The 17,794-nt window shown below is 42.7% G+C and overlaps 1 protein-coding gene across 5 annotated transcripts in view; it reads left to right on the forward strand.

Moving 5' to 3' along the window:
- Window positions 1-17,794, forward strand: part of Ltbp1 (latent transforming growth factor beta binding protein 1) — a 387,543-nt gene that overhangs the window by 352,955 nt on the left and 16,794 nt on the right. For all 5 annotated transcript variants that reach the window (XM_021185976.2, XM_021185979.2, XM_029471038.1 and 2 more), the window contains 5 exons: window positions 1,611-1,790; window positions 3,042-3,128; window positions 4,839-4,967; window positions 5,712-5,852; window positions 6,707-6,877. In XM_021185976.2, coding sequence (XP_021041635.1) covers window positions 1,611-1,790; window positions 3,042-3,128; window positions 4,839-4,967; window positions 5,712-5,852; window positions 6,707-6,877 — 708 coding nt within the window. The remainder of the gene's footprint in view (window positions 1-1,610; window positions 1,791-3,041; window positions 3,129-4,838; window positions 4,968-5,711; window positions 5,853-6,706; window positions 6,878-17,794) is intronic.

Below are 17,794 nucleotides of genomic sequence, written 5' to 3' on the forward strand. Positions count from 1 at the left end.
ACACTAGTTTAATGTCCAAGCACAAAATCTGTCCAAGAGAGAGGCATCAGATAAAATTCTAGAGGGATCTTTGGTGTTCTTGTTGGCACTCTGCCAGGAGAGGGCATGGATTTGGAAGGTCTGTTTGATTCCTTGTTTGTTTCATAAGATGAAGGCAGGCAGTTGGCGTCAGGCAAAACCCTGATGGCACTTTAAGAACTCTTGCTTTAGTCATGGCCTTAAACTGCTGAGTATATTTTTTTATTAGATACTTTATTTACATTTCAAATGCTATCCCGAAAGTTCTCTGAACCCTCCCCCCTGCCCTGCTCCCTTACCCACCCACTCCCACTTCTTGGCCCTGGTGTTTCCCTGTACTGGGGCATATAAAGTTTGCAAGACCAAGGGGCCTCTCTTCCCAATGATGGCCAACTAGGCCATCTTCACTGCTGAGTATATTGTCGAAGTTCATGGTCAACTTGGCCCTGACCAAACCAGTACATTGGAAACAATTGTGAAAATAACTCCTCAGATGTCCCTTATATTGTGACCTACCGACTTCAGAAGTGTGTAAGTCCATGTTGGATTCTTAGCCTCCTCACTGGTCACTGTTCTCTTTTGTGGTTTCTCTGGACCTACTATTCAGAAATGGTTGGGCTCTAATGAAAAACATTACACCAACAATGTGCTAAGTAACCATGATAGCCTTAATTAGTTCTTGTTCTGTGCAGTATAAAATAAAAACTACAATTGATAAAATACAACTCGACCATAGTCAATCATTTGGACTCTGTAACACTTAGTGGAAGAAATTGTATTACTCTCCAAGTCCTGTCACCATATACTGATCAAGGATAAGAAGATAATTCAAATCTGATAGTGATATTATTTATATTTTATTTTCTGAAAATGAGTAGACTTTGTTTTTATCATTTTCAGTCTTTCATATCACCCTGTATGTGTATTGTCATAGAGAAAAATGAATCTGTTAGGATATGGTTTTTTTTTTCAGAACTCATATTAGCAGCATCTGAGCCCAGACTTGCAGTCCTCCTACACAGCAACTTTGCCGCAGCTCGCAGCTTTCTTCTGAGTTATATATTTGCATCATTTAACTAGGTTGTTGGTGATGAAGGTTGCTTTGGGGGCTCCATGTTACTGCATTAATTTTCTATGTATCTTTCACTGTGCACTGCTCAGATCTAACTTGGGGCATAATTGATCCAAATAACTGCAGAAGGGTTAATTATTATATGTGGTCCCAGATCTCTCATCTCACGTTGGGGAAAATTTCAGTGATTTAAGTAGGTGTTACAGCTCTGTAAAGAGTGGCCCCAGGTTGGCAAAAAAGCAGATATGGAAACTGTGCTCACAGCCAAATTTACAAGAAAAAAAATAATTGGTTAACGTAAAAGGAAATGGTTTTGACAGATTTACACTCTGGGGTGTATTAGAAACCTACCAAAATTCAGGACTCAAGTGCGTTTTTGTCTTAAAGTGGGAGAATCTGACTCCAGTGGTGGAAAATGGTCTGGTGTCAAGGACATATAAGGGGCATATGCCTTTGGTCTCTGTCCTGTCATGGTTTTTACCTTATGGTCCCACCAATACTCTTTCTCTGTATGCTTTAGATTCAGGTGTGGATCGTCAGCCTAGAGAAGAGAAGAAGGAGTGCTATTATAACCTCAATGATGCCAGTCTCTGTGATAACGTCCTGGCCCCCAATGTCACCAAACAAGAGTGCTGCTGTACGTCAGGTGCCGGCTGGGGAGACAACTGTGAGATCTTCCCTTGCCCCGTCCAGGGAACTGGTAAGATCTACTCTCTGGCCTGTCCACACTTCCTAGCCTTTTGGTGTTCGTGGGCCTGGGAATGAGTATCTTTTGGTTATGGCTTTGAAATCTGGAAATAGCATTCACTGTCTTTGTCTGTCAAAGAACTCCACTCAAGCTGAGCCTTAGCCCTTATCCCATCTCCATATGAATTCTTAAATTCTGTCTGTCATAGGATGTGCTATTACAGCCAGCCTCTGTTGATGCATGAAAGATAGTTCAGGTTTATTCTGTTTAAAATAAGAGCCATCTTATTTATTTGTGTATGTGTGTGTGGGGGGGGGGGGGCAGGAGAATAACATGTGGAGTTGAATGTGCCCATTTGTGAACTTGGAACCAGGTGTCCTCTCCATCATTTTGTGCCCATTCTTTTGAGGCAGGGTCTCTCCCTGAACCTTGGACTCAAGTCTTCTCAGCTAAGCTAAAAGACAACACCTCCTTGGAACTGGAGTTATAGACATAGGTAGAACATCTAGCTTACTAGGTCGGTGCTGGGATCCGAACTTCTGTCCCCCTGATTAAGGAGCTCTTAATGATGAGCCATCTCTTAGCTCTCCAGATTCATCTTATTTTGTTCTGATGACAGACAGCATTATCCATCAGTACAACTTGTGCATGGAAGCCATACTTTTGCTTCATGATCTCCTACTAAACCTTCAAAGCACTAACTACCATGGTAGAGCAAAGGAGTAGTCATGGTGTCAAATAAAACATGGGTGACGTGGGAGGCTTAAAAAAATATACACTACGTTGCCAAGTATGGGGGTGCACACCCTTAATTCAAGTACCCAGAAGGCAGAGGCAGGACGATCTCTGTGAGCTTAAGGCTAGCTTGACTGCCTGGACAATCATAGGCTATCCAGGACTACACAGTAAGACGCTGTTTCAAAAAACAGAAAAACAAACAGTCAACTTCTGAAGTCATTGGATGTTTTCTCACCTAACCCATGCTTTTGAGACCATGCTGGACTTATTTTTTTAGTGTTTGAAAGTTTCCTTTCTTTTTTTGGTTTTTCGAGACAGGGTTTCTCTTGCCAGTCCTGGCTGTCCTGGAACTCACTTTGTAGACCAGGCTGGCCTCAAACTCAGAAATCCGCCTGCCTCTGCCTCCCAAGTGCTGGGAGTCTGAGAAGATGAAGCTGGATTAAAACCCTGCTTTGCGGAAATGTTGAATCTTTGTTTCCTTTTTCAACTCATTGTTTTCTTTGGTTTTGTCTCTCCTAAAATCAGCTGAGTTCACGGAAATGTGCCCTAGAGGGAAAGGTTTGGTCCCGGCTGGAGAATCCTCTTACGACACCGGTGGCGAGAACTACAAAGGTCAGCGTCAAATGCACACCAGTTTCCACCATGTGTCAGTCACTCCGGTGGGAGCCTGGCTTGGGTTACTCAGGGGTAGAATTCTGTTGGGCCATGGAAACTGGTGACTGAGCCCTTTATTCCACCCCTGGAGAAAGGTCTTTGTGGATGCTGGACAAACCTGTGATTTGGGGGTCAGAAGAGCAGACCCCTTGAGGGGGTCAGTTAACCTTCTGAGTTTCTAGCTGTTCGTCTCTGAAACAGGAATGTTTTCAGAAGTGCAAAGAGCTTTCAATGAAATAATAACGTGCCTAACTACTGACCACAAAATGTTATAGCCAGGATGTATTCTTTCACTGTAGACATACACCCCAAATTAACCCATGAGCATGTATGTTTACCATGTCACCCTTTATGATTAGCTAGGAAGCTAAGCTTCTTGTATTTTTAATAACCTGTCCTAATTTTCCAACAATATTTTGCTAATGACTGCAGAATCATGATGAAGATTGTAAAATGGGAAAATTTAAGTACTGTTTTATATCTTTAACACTGCATATTACCTGTGTATTCTAGTGAATATTTATATATAAAAACATTTTCTCATTAACTGACTTTTGACAGTCCCATATTAGAGATATTATTATGACCTACTATATATAAGTTTCTTTCCATTGTAGTTTAATATTGAAAACTGGAAAGTGGCTAGAAAAGAGACTATGAAAATGGTTTTATTATCCATCCATTTTTGGAAAGCTACTATTTGACCGGTATAGACTAATTCAGTAGCTGGATAAGAAATTCCATTTGTGTTTTTAAAATACATCTATGACTTAGTCCAACTGGATTAGGAGACTTGGTCTACAATATGTGTTGAATGGTTTTCAAGCTCATAAATACTATATATTTACAGGAATGAAGTTAAATTTCACTTCATGTTATGAACCCTGACTTTGCTATAAGGCCATCCTCTCTTATAGATAAAACCCAGTCCATCCTCCTAAGTGTGCTGTGATTGATGCATGAAGAGTGGATTCAGACATGCACTGCCACATGTTCTGTGCTTGACTCTGCCATTTTCCACTTGTGTAAAGTTGAGCAGGTCTTTCATGGAGTTGGCAGTCTTCAAAGGGAGAACTTGATTATATGAGTTCTGAACTGCCTGAATGGGCAAGCCCAGAGTGTCCCAAATCCTTTACATAGATGATCTTACTCATCCTTGGGATCTGAGTAAATTGGTGGGTCTAGTTATGTCCAAATGATCCTAGAGACATCTGTGATGGCCAAGAGGTAATTTCTAGTGGGGAAGCAAGTCTGCTAATCTCCTTCTTACCTGAAATTCCATGAGTTTACCTCACTCCCCAGAAAAGACTTCTTCATGCTCCATCAAATTGTTCATGGCAATTTTGTACATCTCCGCTAGGAAATATGGCAGCATCTGTCACAGAGAGAAGGTCCATTTCACGAAGGCCATGCTAGAGCAAGTTCTGAGAGCCACTATGAAATCCATAGACGAGTTCATCAAGCATAAGATGGCACTAGGACCACATGTGGTTGTGCTTCTGTGTCTCTCGATTGGGCCTAATTATATAATAATTTTATATTCTGTATCTGTAAGTTTCTTTTGAACATAATAATATCCAACCTGAAACCAGATACCGGTTAGGTTCTTTATAACTGGAAATTCAAAACATACCCCTATTTCAATATTTCTCAATTGTCTTCCCATAGATGCTGATGAATGCTTGCTGTTTGGAGAGGAAATCTGTAAAAATGGTTACTGTTTGAACACTCAGCCTGGGTATGAATGCTACTGTAAGCAAGGGACATACTATGATCCTGTCAAATTACAGTGCTTTGGTAAGTTTTAAAAGAGTATCGTAAGGAATGCTCGGGACGTGCACAGCAAAAAGCAAAGCAATGCTATGTAGTAAAAAGTGGTTTAAGTCTAAACCATGTCTGAAGCTAAGTGATGTCTTTAAGGATATATAGGCATTTTGTGGCTCTTTTTCTTGAGAAAGAGTTGGGAAATAAAAACCTTTCGTCCTTGTATTTGAATGGATGTCAGGTCAAGAGTTAATATTCATTGTGGTATAAAAATCCAGGTCACCAGTATGACAGCAGTGTTCTTTTGGTCTGTAAAACCTCCTGTTTCAACAGCAAGTCCATACGAGCAGAGGGCATTTTTAAGTACTCATGCAGACTTTAACGCTTCAGCCGAAAACCGTGTCCTCTAGAAGGAAAAACATAGCATAATGAAATAATTTTTAAAATATCGAAAAGTAGCTTTTTCTCTTAAGTTTTTCTAAGCTTGTCTCATGTCTCTATATTTTCTTTCCATATTTAATAACAGCAGCAGAAGCAAAGCTTTTCCTCAGTGACTCTTTCCATATTTAATAACCGCAGCAGCCGCCGCCGCATGGCGTTTCCTCGGTGACTCTGTCTTTCCAGTCAGAAGGCATCCTCTCTGGATGATGATGCATAGTTCATTCAAAAGTGGCAGCTCTTGATATCTGGACTGAATTGACCAGCATGTTAACTCTGATGACTGTAGAAAGCACAAATGGCTGCTGATTTTCTCTGGTGATTTTCTTTTCTCTTCAGATATGGATGAATGCCAAGACCCTAACAGTTGCATTGACGGCCAGTGTGTGAACACAGAGGGCTCCTACAACTGCTTTTGCACCCACCCAATGGTCCTGGATGCCTCTGAGAAGAGATGTGTACAACCAACTGAATCAAATGGTAGGTTTGGATACGAGATACAAACGCCTGTCCCGACAAATGGTCAAGGTTGTCATTTTAGTTAAAACATGGGAATTACTCAAAAATAGTTCCTTGGTTATCTTGAAGACGTTAAGAGCTACTAAGAGAGATAATGAGACACATGTGGCCAGTGTATGGATTTAATACTTGGTAGGTGCTCATTAAGCGAGCATTGGGATACAGAGGGGTAGAGCATGTGGCAGGGCTGCTCCATCTGAGGATTCAACATACTTAAACTTCAGAGGAAGATGTGTGGTCAGGAAGAAAAGGATTGTGTTTGCCCAGGGTGCAGGACATGGCTGGACAGAACAGAGTGTGGAAAGGAAAGAACCCTGAAATGCATGGGTAGGAATCCTCACTAATCTCTGAGCATGTGGCGTGACCTTGATTATTGGTATAATAATCACATTTAGGAAATTCCATCAAAGATGGAAAGTTTAGAATTAATGATGCTGGAGTGAAGTGTTACTGGTCCAGGGTTTGGCCATCCATGGGAAACCATGGCTATAGAAAGAAGTGGTGGCGATTGTCAGGGTCAGAACAAGAAGTCCATGAAGGACTACCAAGGTCACAGGCCCCTTATATAGTGAGAGGAGGTTCTGGAGACAAGCCTTCAGCCAGGACACCACAAGCAAGCAGAATGTCTGCTGATGGAACAGCGTTCAGCTGGAGATGACACAGGCGTGATCTGTGGAAAGAGCAGGCTAGATCCAGACTTGGAAGCTGCTCCTAGCAGTAGGGATGGAAACTTTGAAGCTTGCTGGCTTCCACCACAGCATTGACGGAATGGAAACAACAGTGCAATTGTCATGGAACCATGTCTTCCCTTTCAGAACAAATAGAAGAGAGCGATGTCTATCAAGATCTGTGCTGGGAGCATCTGAGTGAGGAGTACGTGTGTAGCCGTCCCCTCGTAGGCAAGCAGACGACATACACAGAATGCTGCTGTTTGTACGGGGAGGCTTGGGGCATGCAGTGTGCTCTCTGCCCCATGAAGGACTCAGGTGAGCTGCTGTCCAGTTTATTATTCAAGTGGCCTATGGTACATCTTCATCTCCTTGGCATTTTTCTCATAGAGTCTTTCTTCTTGTATCTTATTTCATCACAGGTGTGTGTGTGTGTGTGTGTGTGTGTGTGTGTGTGTGTAGTAAAAGACACAGTCATAGAAACATCTGCCTCCTGGTTTGACTTCAAGCCAGACCACATCATTAATTTTGAAACCATCATTCTACTTTCCCCCAGAATGATAAATGACCTGAAGAAATATAATCTAAACATCTGTGGCACGGTGTGTGTGTGTGTGTGTGTGTGTGTGTGTGTGTGTGTGTATGTGTGTGTGTGTATTAGAATTCATATTTTCAGATACTTCATTATTTTGTTCTTACCAAGCATTCAGTGAATCCAGTTTTTAAAATAGAGTGGAAATAGCATTGAGGCTATAAAATATTAATGTGGGTAGAAGTTCAGACGTTAATGTTAGACTTCATACGAGAGATACTGGTGGAGCACGCAAATCCAAAAATTCAAAAAGTTTAGTTTTTCCAGCACTTCAGAGTTGGGGATTAAATATACTCAATTGGCAAAGTCTGTCCAAAGACTGTCTCCAAATTTGAAAAAGTACTTAGTTCCCGTTTCATTGCTGTGAAGAGACACCATGATCAAAGCAACTCTTATAAAAGAGAGCATTTAATTGATGTTTTGCTTATAGTTTCAAAGGGTTCATCTATGATCATCATGACAGGAAGCAGACAGGCATGGTACTGGAGCAGTAGCTGAGAGCTTTATATTCTGATCTATAAGCAACAGACACAGAGACAGAGAGAGAGAGAGAGAGAGAGAGAGAGAGAGAGAGAGAGAGAGAGAGAGGAAGACTGGGTCTGACATAGGCTTTTGAAACTTCAAGCCCCACACCCAGTAACATACTTCCCCTAACAAGGCTATACCCCTGAATCCTCCCCAAACCGTTCCACTCACTGGGAAGCAAGCATTCAAACACATGAGTCTACAGGAGACCATGTTTACTCAAACCACCACAATTGCAAATCTTGAAATATTTCTGACCCCAGGCATTTCGAATAGGGGATGTTCAACTTGTTTAAGAAAGCTGACTTGTCAGGTAAAAGCCCTCGCTGGCAAGCCTAACAACCTGACTTCAGTCTCCAAATTCCATAGGGTGGAAGGACAGAACACACTCCCATATGTGGTCCTCTGACATCCACACATGTGATGTGGCATATGTGCCTACACACTTACACACAAATAAATAAGTGTCAAAAAATTAAGAAGAGATTAGAAAAAAGAAGAATAAAGGAAATGGATATATCTATTTTTTCCTCTGGTTTGGGTGGGTCTACCACCCGTTCATTCTCCTGGTATTGGAAGATGTCTAGCTGCTAGCTCTGTTTTCTGGCTGGCTGTTTGGTGGCGGCAAGATTGTGTGATAAGGGTTTGCTTTTTTTCTGACCCTCTAAGCGACTTCTTATTTAAAGGAAGGCACTTGAAAGTCTTTAATATATCATTTTCTCAGACTGACTTGTTAAAGCTGAAAACCCGGCATGTTGGAACAAGGCAAAGGCCTTTGGAACCAGCACATAGTCTCAGAATAGCGAGGAGGGGAGGGATTGCTTCAAGAAGGGAAGCGCATTCGTTTTCAGTTAATTCAATTATTGGAATATATCTTCCAAGCTACTTTATAAAGGTAACATCCTGGGTTAGAAATAACTTCAAGTCACTGTAGCATGGAAAAGAAAATAATTTAAAATGCCACAAAAAAAGTCAACAACTAAAGTAATAGATGGGCATGATAGACACTCAGAACTAGGAAGGCTGGGTCTGAAGCAATAGCCACTCGGAACTGGGAAGGCTGGGTTGAGAGCAGTGGCCAGTCAGGACTGGGAAGGCTGGGTCTGCAGTGATAGCCCCTCAGAACTGGGAAGGCTGGGTCTGCAGTGATAGCCCCTCAGAACTGGGAAGGTCGAGTTCTGGGGCTGGATGTGGCACACTGCCTGCAGCACCAGCCTTCTGTGAGAACACACTCAACGTCTCTAGCTCCTGGGATTATGGCGAGGGCAGGAAAATGTGTGGTTACAGATGGCAGTGACTTAGGCCCAGGAGGCCGATGCCACAGGAAGACAGAATGAAATCAGTATAGAGGGGAATGCAGCCAGACTTGAGTCTCCTCACTGCACTTCAACTTCTCCCTGTCTCCTTGATCTTCTGCGGTGTTTTTCATTTAAAAAAATAATAATTAATAATTCCAAAAACTAAGACAACCAATGACGTTATATCCCCCTCTATCTGCCCTGTCATTTTTAAATCTCACTCCCTGAAGATGTTAATCATTGACTATTGGCCTTTGGGCCTCATAGGCTCTTTATTGTACATCCATTCATTAGAGATGGTGTTAGTCATTGATATATGTTCAGTGTAATATGTAAAACTGAACTCAATACCACCAGTCTGCAACACTTGGTGTCTTCCATGTCTGTCAGCACCTCTGAAACCAGTTCGTCTTCTAACCGAGGGCATTTAAAAAGGCCACAGGCCACATTTTGTACGTTTTGACATCATCTATCGTAAATGCGTATTTTAAGGTTGTGATTGGTGGTGTTTTAGCGCTGATAGAGGAAGGGTTGTGCAGAACCCGTTCTACCTACGCAGCCTGGTTCATTCAGCCACGCGTCCTGCTTGCTATTTTAATTGTTCCTTCATAGCCTTTCTCAGCCCCAACCCTGACTTTTCCGTTGTAAACAATGCTACAGGGAACCTCTATGTATTTTCTTAGAGGACTGCCCAGGGACAAAACCCCCACAAGTTATAACACTGGGCTGGGGGACCACATCTATCACTTCTGTCTGACACCATTAGTTCCACCGACGCGAAGTTGGAAGATTTATACACAGGGTAATTGATAGTCACCGTTCTACCACTGGCTTTGAAAGTGTTCTTTGTCTTTGGGGAATGCTTCCATGTTGAGAATGGAACCTTGAGTCAAACACAAAGGCTACCCCCTTTAAACACGCAGTCCCTTTAGAATTGTTATGACCATGTGGGTAAATATATATTTTAGGTGCATGTCCTTTGTTTCCGAGAATCTGAAGATGTCTTCTTATGCTGACGAGTGACTTGTGTTTGTCTCATTGCTGCTGTTGGGATCATGTCTCCTTGCTTATTTGAAGATGTAGGATGTGTAGTTTGTTTGCAGCCCTGGACTTTTGGACTGTGCTGTGCTTGTAAGTCACGGACGCTCAGTAGAAGGGGTTTGTGGAGAGCCACATTTTGTCCTGTCTCCAGCTTGATTCTGCGATGCTTCATTTACTGCCTGTGGCTGGTAAGCCAGACACCTTGTGTAATCCAATGTCATCGAATGGGTTTTCAGAAGAGATATTCACATCAGAGCTGGAGAGGTAGCGCAATGACTGAGAGAAAGCACTTGCTGATACTCGGGAGGACTTGAGTTTGGTTTTCAGTACCATGTCAGGTGACTCACAACTATCTGTAACCCAAGGTCCGGAAGATCTGATGCCCTCTTTTAGCCTCTGCAGGCACCTTCACACACATGGCGTGCGCGTGCACACACGTGCGCACCCCCCCACACACACACACACACTCACACACTCACTCATGTACACTACATTCAAGTCAGATGTGTTTTCTTTTCTTTTTTTTTAATTTTTAATATTTTTATTACATATTTTCCTCAATTACATTTCCAATGCTATCCCAAAAGTCCCCCATAGCGCCCCCCACTTCCCTACCCACCCATTCCCATTCTTTTGGCCCTGGCATTCCCCTATATTGGGGCATATAAAGTTTGCAAGTCCAATGGGCCTCTCTTTCCATTGATGGCCGACTAGGCCATCTTTCGATACATATGCAGCTAGAGACAAGAGCTCTGGGGTTCTGGCTAGTACATCATGTTGTTCCAACAATAGGGTTGCAGATCCCTTTAGCTCCTTGGGTACTTTCTCTAGCTTCTCCATTGGGAGCCCTGTGATACATCCAATAGCTGACTGTGAACATCCACTCCTGTGTTTGCTAGGCCCCGGCATCGTCTCACAAGAGACAGCTATATTTGGGTCCTTTCAGCAAAATCTTGCTAGTGTATGCAATGGTGTTCGCGTTTAGAAGCTGATTATGGGACGGATCCCTGGATACGGCAGTCTCTAAATGGTCCATCCTTTCATCACAGCTCCAAACTTTGTCTCTGTAACTCCTTCCCTGGGTGTTTTGTTCCCAATTCTAAGAAGGGGCACAGTGTCCACANTTTGGTCTTCATTCTTCTTGAGTTTCATGCATTTAGCAAATTGTATCTTATATCTTGGGTATCCTAAGTTTTGGGCTAATATCCACTTATCAGTGAATACATATTGTGTGAGTTCTTTTGTGATTGTGTTATTTCACTCAAGATGATGCCCTCCAGGTCCATCCATTTGGTTAGGAATTTCATAAATTCATTCTTTTTAATAGCTGAGTAGTACCAGATGTGTTTTCTAATGTAATCAAACTCAAAGGCTCTTATAAAATATACTACCTAACACCTGAACATGAATCCACGGATGTAGAAATGATTGTTGTCATACAATTTTCTCTTCTACACTGCTGCTCCAGAAACATAAAGATCAAGCCAGTGAGCAGAGAGCCTCATCTGAACTCCAGCCCTGGTTCTGAGGTTGTCGGGATGAGAGTACAGGGTTCTGCATTCTGACAAGTCTTGGCGAACGTGCCTCCAATGTATGTCCAACAGCTAGTGAGACACTGAGCAGCATCTGAGGAGGTTCAAACCTGCCCTGACAATGATAGTCACTAGTGCTTCAGAGGAACCAAAGAATGTGCGCATTTTAGAACTGCATGCTCAGAATGCTGTCTCTGAGTCTCTAAACGCACCATTTCTGCATTTCTAGACTATTGAGAAGGACAGCATTGTCCTTTGTTAATTCAAACTCTGGATTAATCCAGCCTGCCAGTGCTGAACCTTCCAGTTTCTGAAGGAGGGCTGCACTGTTTTAGGGAATGATCGGTTACTGATGGAAACAGGGCTGGGGGAGTTTGAAGAATAAATCGCAGTGCCTGCCATCAGCTTTGAGCATTAAAGTGCTGTGTAAAGTACAGCTCTGGCTCAAAACAGGCCTTCACACTTCTGGTCCAATAGGTCATAGGCATTAACTCTTGCTCAAGCAGCAAGTCTGGGAAGACTGGCACGTGGAGGCTGTGGGAGTGGCCCATTCCTTGAGCTCTCGGAAGCTAGATTCTGCCTTGTGTGTTGGCACTGCATGGGGGAGAAGTGAGTGGAGGGTGAAGGATTATGTTAGGAGAACCTCACACGAGAAGAACTATGTTCTTGTGTAATTTTGTTCACTTTGGGGGCCATTCTGGATTTGATGTCAGCCCTCAGCTAGTTAAAGGGGCCAAATGGCAGGCTCATTTAGGAGAAAGCCCCTGATTATTGGTGGTAAGGTGAAGGGTGTGTGTCAGTGGTGTGGTGGGCATGTGCTAACAACCTCTGCCTTCTAGAACCCCACAGGCCTCCCTACCTTGTTCCCACCCTGCCTCCTCTTCCTCCCGTCCACTTCTGCAATACCTTCCCTACCTGCCCTTACAATGTCAGTGGCTGGAGTCCCTTTTGGGAGGACATCAATATTTGATCCGTTTATCATCCTGTGAATCTGAAAGGCAAGGCTGTTAAGAAAACCAAATAAGTTCAAACCAAATAAACCACTGTATCCATATTTCAGATGAGAGAAGGGAGAGGCAGGCTTTGCTCCCTGGGAAGTTTTCATGCCAGGCTGGAAGGAACTCGGAGTTATCAGAATGTGGGATCTTTGATTAGACATTTCCTGCTTGGTTTTCATGGGTCTCAGTGCCAGGAATTGTTGAAAGACGGGCCCGGTTGGCTCTATCTTAGATGCACAACCACTGCCTCCTGCTGGAGGAGATGTGGCTGAGGCTAAGGAGGAGTAGCTTGCATTGGCAAGGCCTGCTCAATGCCAGTCAGATCCCGGCATCTTGCCTTCAGACTCTGTGGGTTTAGTGTGATTGAATCCTCGCTCCCCCAGAACTCAAAGTGCATTTGAAATGCACAGTATTTTTTTTTTTTTTGAAACATGAAAGTAACAGAGTGGCAAATTGAAGCTGAAACCTTTTAGTGTTCGTGTATGGTGTGCTAATGCAGGCAACAGGACGTGGTTTTAGAGTTAGTAGTGAGGGTTGCAAATCAAATGAAAGCAGTGTCAGATGGGCCGGATGGGTCATGGGTCATATATATCCAGTTGGCTAATGAGTTAAAGCCAATGATTCTTGCCCAAGTAAAGCATAAACTTAATGTTTTTGGAAAACGTAAACATATATATATAACTGAAGCACAGCCGCAGAGCCTGGTAGAGAATGCTGCTAAGCCATTTTTTAAACTTTTATTACATTTACTTATCTTGTGTGTGTGTGTGTGTGTGTGTGTGTGTGTGTGTGTGTGTGTGTGTAGGGAGATCCTGTAGGTCTGGGTCAACAGGCTTGCCAGAAAACATCTTTACCCATTGAGCCATATTGCCAGCCATATGCCATATTCTATACAAAGGCATAAAACAACTTGAGTAAACTGTCTTTTGCGTAATACATTCCAAGAAAGAACATGCATAGCTATGTTGATGGCTTCTTATAAATTTATATCCTTTTCACTACTTGAGTTTGTTTTTAATACATATATATTGTATACAATCATCTCATTTAAAATAAACAGAAATGTTGACCTGAGACTTGAACTCAGAAAGCAGGGACTAGGTGTAATTATGTCATCTCTGTTTCCCGTGTGGGTGTTAAATGAGTGACTGATAAATAGCATGAGGTCCATGAAGTGAATATCCATGAGGATCCATGACAGTATTACCTAATGCCTCCTGTTTAGGTGGACGCTACCTAAAAGAAAGGATTTCCTTTTCAAATGATTAAGTTGCATAAGCCCTTCATGTACCTGCCTCTTAACCCCAGTGTTATGGCCAGTAAGTTATGTGCTTCTCGGGTTGACAAGAAGAGAGATCCATTCTCTGAGATGCAAATCTAAATTGTATATCATTTTCCTGTTTTCACTTTCAACTTAAATCTAAACTTTATATTTAAATTTAAATGTATTTAAAACTATATATTTCTTCCTTCATTTTGTTATTTACCAAACATTCTCTCTATAGTAGGCCAAAAAGTTTGTGACGAATTCACAATTTGTGTTTGGAATGTAAGAGAATTGTGAACGAGGGTGTTTTATTCCTAGGTTTGTCTCCTAAATATACGCATGATACTTTCCCTATGTCAAAATGTTGTAAATCCAATCTAGCACCACCTTTTTTTTATATCGTTTTACCCAAGTAAAAGAATTTAGACTCTGCCTTAGAGATGACTGAGGCAGTGACTTCCACATCCTCGCATGGCATGGCTCGCCCACATTCTCAAAGACCCCAGTGTAAGCTGTTATATAACAGTCTTGAGGTGAGAAGGAAGACAGACATTTGACTTGCAGGCGACACTTGAAAAAATACTGTAACTGGGCAATAGTTGTAAAAACCCTTTCAGCATTGATGGTGTAAGGGCTTTTCCAAGAACTGTGTTTCCAGAGAATGTTAATAATAACTTTGGAACATCCCATTTGGGAAGCACAGCAGAGGGCCACCGCCTTTTCTTAGGAGACCCAGAATCCCACTCTGGTTTGACGACTGGTTCTCCTCACTGCACTAGACACATGCTTTCAAATCTCCTGTATCTAAAATTAAGAGCTCTCTATGAACTAATAATAATTTAATCCTGTCTTAGTGTGAGCGCATGCATCCTTTTGGCCACAAATTCTGTGCACTATGATTCAAGAGAAGTAACTGCGATCCAGGTACAATGGAGGATGGCTAAGCTAGAAGCTCATGCAAGCCTTCTAAGCTGAGTTGGAAGTATTCCATGAAGGCAGGGTTCACTTCTGTGGGGTTGAATTTTGGTGTCCAGGGAAATTATATGCTGTGTGGAATGGCTGGCCTGCAATTTTTACTGTTCCTCACTGAGAGATTGTTGTATTTATTTAGAAAATGAAACATCACCCCTCACATAAAGCACAAAAAAAAAAAGCTTTCTTTTTGCAATGGGGTGGTTGTAAAACAACATTCAATAAAGAATTGTCTATACACCTGTTAGCCTAGTTCTTCCAGCATGGAATGGCAGTACCAACACCTGCCTCAAGGTGGCGATCAGGTGTTAGCTGTGCTACTGCCTGGGTTGTAGGACAGTAAATACCCCTATGTTAAATGATTATTATTAAATCCCCTTCTAGAAAATAAGTTGAGCACATGCCGGTTCTACATGGTTACCTTGTTATACAGTGCCAGCATCTCTTTGAAGGGAGGCAAGCATCCAAAACAGTATTCAAGGTGGGCATTCCTTCAGGGTGCCAGAGTGTTTAGGAACGGGTGTGGCCCCAATAGCTCTGCACGCTGACGAAGAAGCTTCCCTTGTGCTCTGCGGGCTTCTCTTCCACTGCACTGCGTGAGCTGCGAGGGAGGCTTTATGCTTGGAGAGGGCCAGCTAATGACAGCTTTTGAAGCGAACACTCGATGTATTTGATCTACAAAATGTAAAACCTAGACTCTAAGCGGCTAACTTGAATATATACAGCATGTCACCCTAAACCAACCTCCTAGAAAATGCATTTATTCTTTCTTCTTGTTTCTGTCTCAAGGAAGACATTATATGTCTTGCTGTACATAAGTCCTAACAATGTCATAAATTGTTAAGTCTTCCCTTATAAATTGTCCACTTGATGTCTCGAAAGTTCTGTAGCTGATAAGATAGCCCACAGCTCTTAAATTTTTTAATATTTAAACAGCCTTATTAATATCAGAGGTCAAGCTTAAATACAGCGGCTGAGGATGACGCTCAGTTGGTAGAGAACATGTCTGCCAAGCGAAAGGCCCTGGGTTGGATTCCTAGCACCACATAAACCCAGCATGGAGTTGCACTGCTGTGATCTGAACACTAGGGGTGTAAAGGCAGGAGGCTCAGGGCGTTCAAAGTAATCCTCGTCCTCCATAGCAAGTGCAAGGCAGCCTGGTCTAGATGCCCTATCTCAAGAACATATAAGTAATTTGAATTTCTTTGTATATTTAAATACTGTTCACTCACTTATTCAAATTATTTTAACTCTCTTTCAACCTAAGGTCCTAATTCAAACTGAAATCCCAAAGTTTTCCCCAGTCCACAGCTCTTTTAAACACAGTACACATCCATAGTACCCACGGGCAGGAAGGAGAACTTTAAAGAAAGCATTCATACGCTGGCCTTCTTACATCTGTAGTCTGTGGAATCATCATATTAGGCCACCCGAGGTCACTGGGTGGAGAAATTCAAGATTGGCTCAGGCAGTTATTGGAGAATCAAGAGCCAAGACACGAGGCAAGCGTGCTCTCTCCAGCCCCACGTGTCTTTACTGTCTCCGTGTAACTAGGATCGTGTGGCTGTCATGAGCATTGGTTTTTGTAATTAGCCTTCTACTGAGATAGCTCCTAAGTGATAATAGGACAGAATCAATTCAACTCTATCCAACTGCTTGTTGTCACCCTCAGGAACCAGGTCTTATCTTGAGTCTCCCCACCATGCTAAAGGTTCCCTGTGGACAATGTTTTTGTGGTCCCTGTCTCTGAAATGGGAAAGGGATAGCTGACCTGGGAAAGTGGCTCCATCAATGGTTCTCAGCCTTCCCAGTGCTGCAATCTTTAGTATAGCTCTTCATGTTGTGGTGACCCCACAACTATAAAATTATTTTCGTGGTTCCTACTGTCTTGATCATAATGTAAATATTTTTGGAGGTAGAAGTTTGGCCAAGGGGTTGTGTCGCACAGGTAGAGAACCACTGAGCTAGATGAACAGACATAAATGACAGTGGGGTCAGGTATAAAATGGGGCAGGTAGACAGGAGTGAGATGCTGGAAACAGCTTGAAACTGTGCTCTGGGGCTGGTGAGATGGCTCAGCAATTAAGAGCACTGGGTGTTCTTCCAGAGGTCCTGAGTTCAATCCCCAGCAACCGCATGGCACACATGACCATCCATAAAGGGATCTGATGCCCTCTTCTGGCATGCAGGTGTGCATGCAGACAGAGTACTCAGGACATTAAGAGACAAAACAAACAGACAAGCAAAACAATAAGGTAGTCCTCAGAACCCAGTGCCATTGTTTGAAGAACAACTCTGGTGGTTGCATTAGTGGAAAAGAAGCACACTAGGAGACCCCATTCAGTTTACGAGATCGCATTGTAGCCATTTCTTTAAAATATGTTAAGTAGGGAAATAAACATGGTTTGCCTAAGAGTAGGGGTTGTCTAAAAATAACAGACCCTGATAGAGCAGGGCAAAGTGTGGACAATGAGCTGTGGTCTGAGCCTGGCTCCCTGGAGTGTAGAGGGCCAGCAGGTATTCGAGAGGCCCTTCAAGGTCGTTAGACTTAGACTGCAGTCTGAATACAGTGATAAGGTCCAATCTCCCTAACCACAATCACTGGAAGGTCATAGGTCACATGAGCACTTATGGATGGCTTGGATGAGGGGATGGACATTTAAGCCATGCTTCTTTTCTCAGGGACTACACTGTTTGTGTGCCAGCAATGGTTTGGCTACACTCAGTAATGCTAAGCAGTCAAGAGAGGGAACAGCACTAACATCATATCTGAGTCTAAGTTAGCAAGCCAAAGTAGAGAAAAGAAGGCAGAAAATGAAATAAACCAGGCCAAAGTCCAATGATATTGTTGGGAGATACAAGAAATCTGGTTGATCTCTAAAGTAACCACGTGAGCAGACTCTGCTTTCCATTTTGAAATCTGAGATGTTGGGTCCAGTTTTCTAGAAGTTTCCATTTCAGTGCCAACTTGATCTGACGGGTTTACTCTGAGTTGGGTTTCAAATATTTT

This window comes from Mus caroli, chromosome 17, assembly GCF_900094665.2.
Source record: "Mus caroli chromosome 17, CAROLI_EIJ_v1.1, whole genome shotgun sequence".
In the NCBI taxonomy this organism is placed as follows: domain Eukaryota; kingdom Metazoa; phylum Chordata; class Mammalia; order Rodentia; family Muridae; genus Mus; species Mus caroli.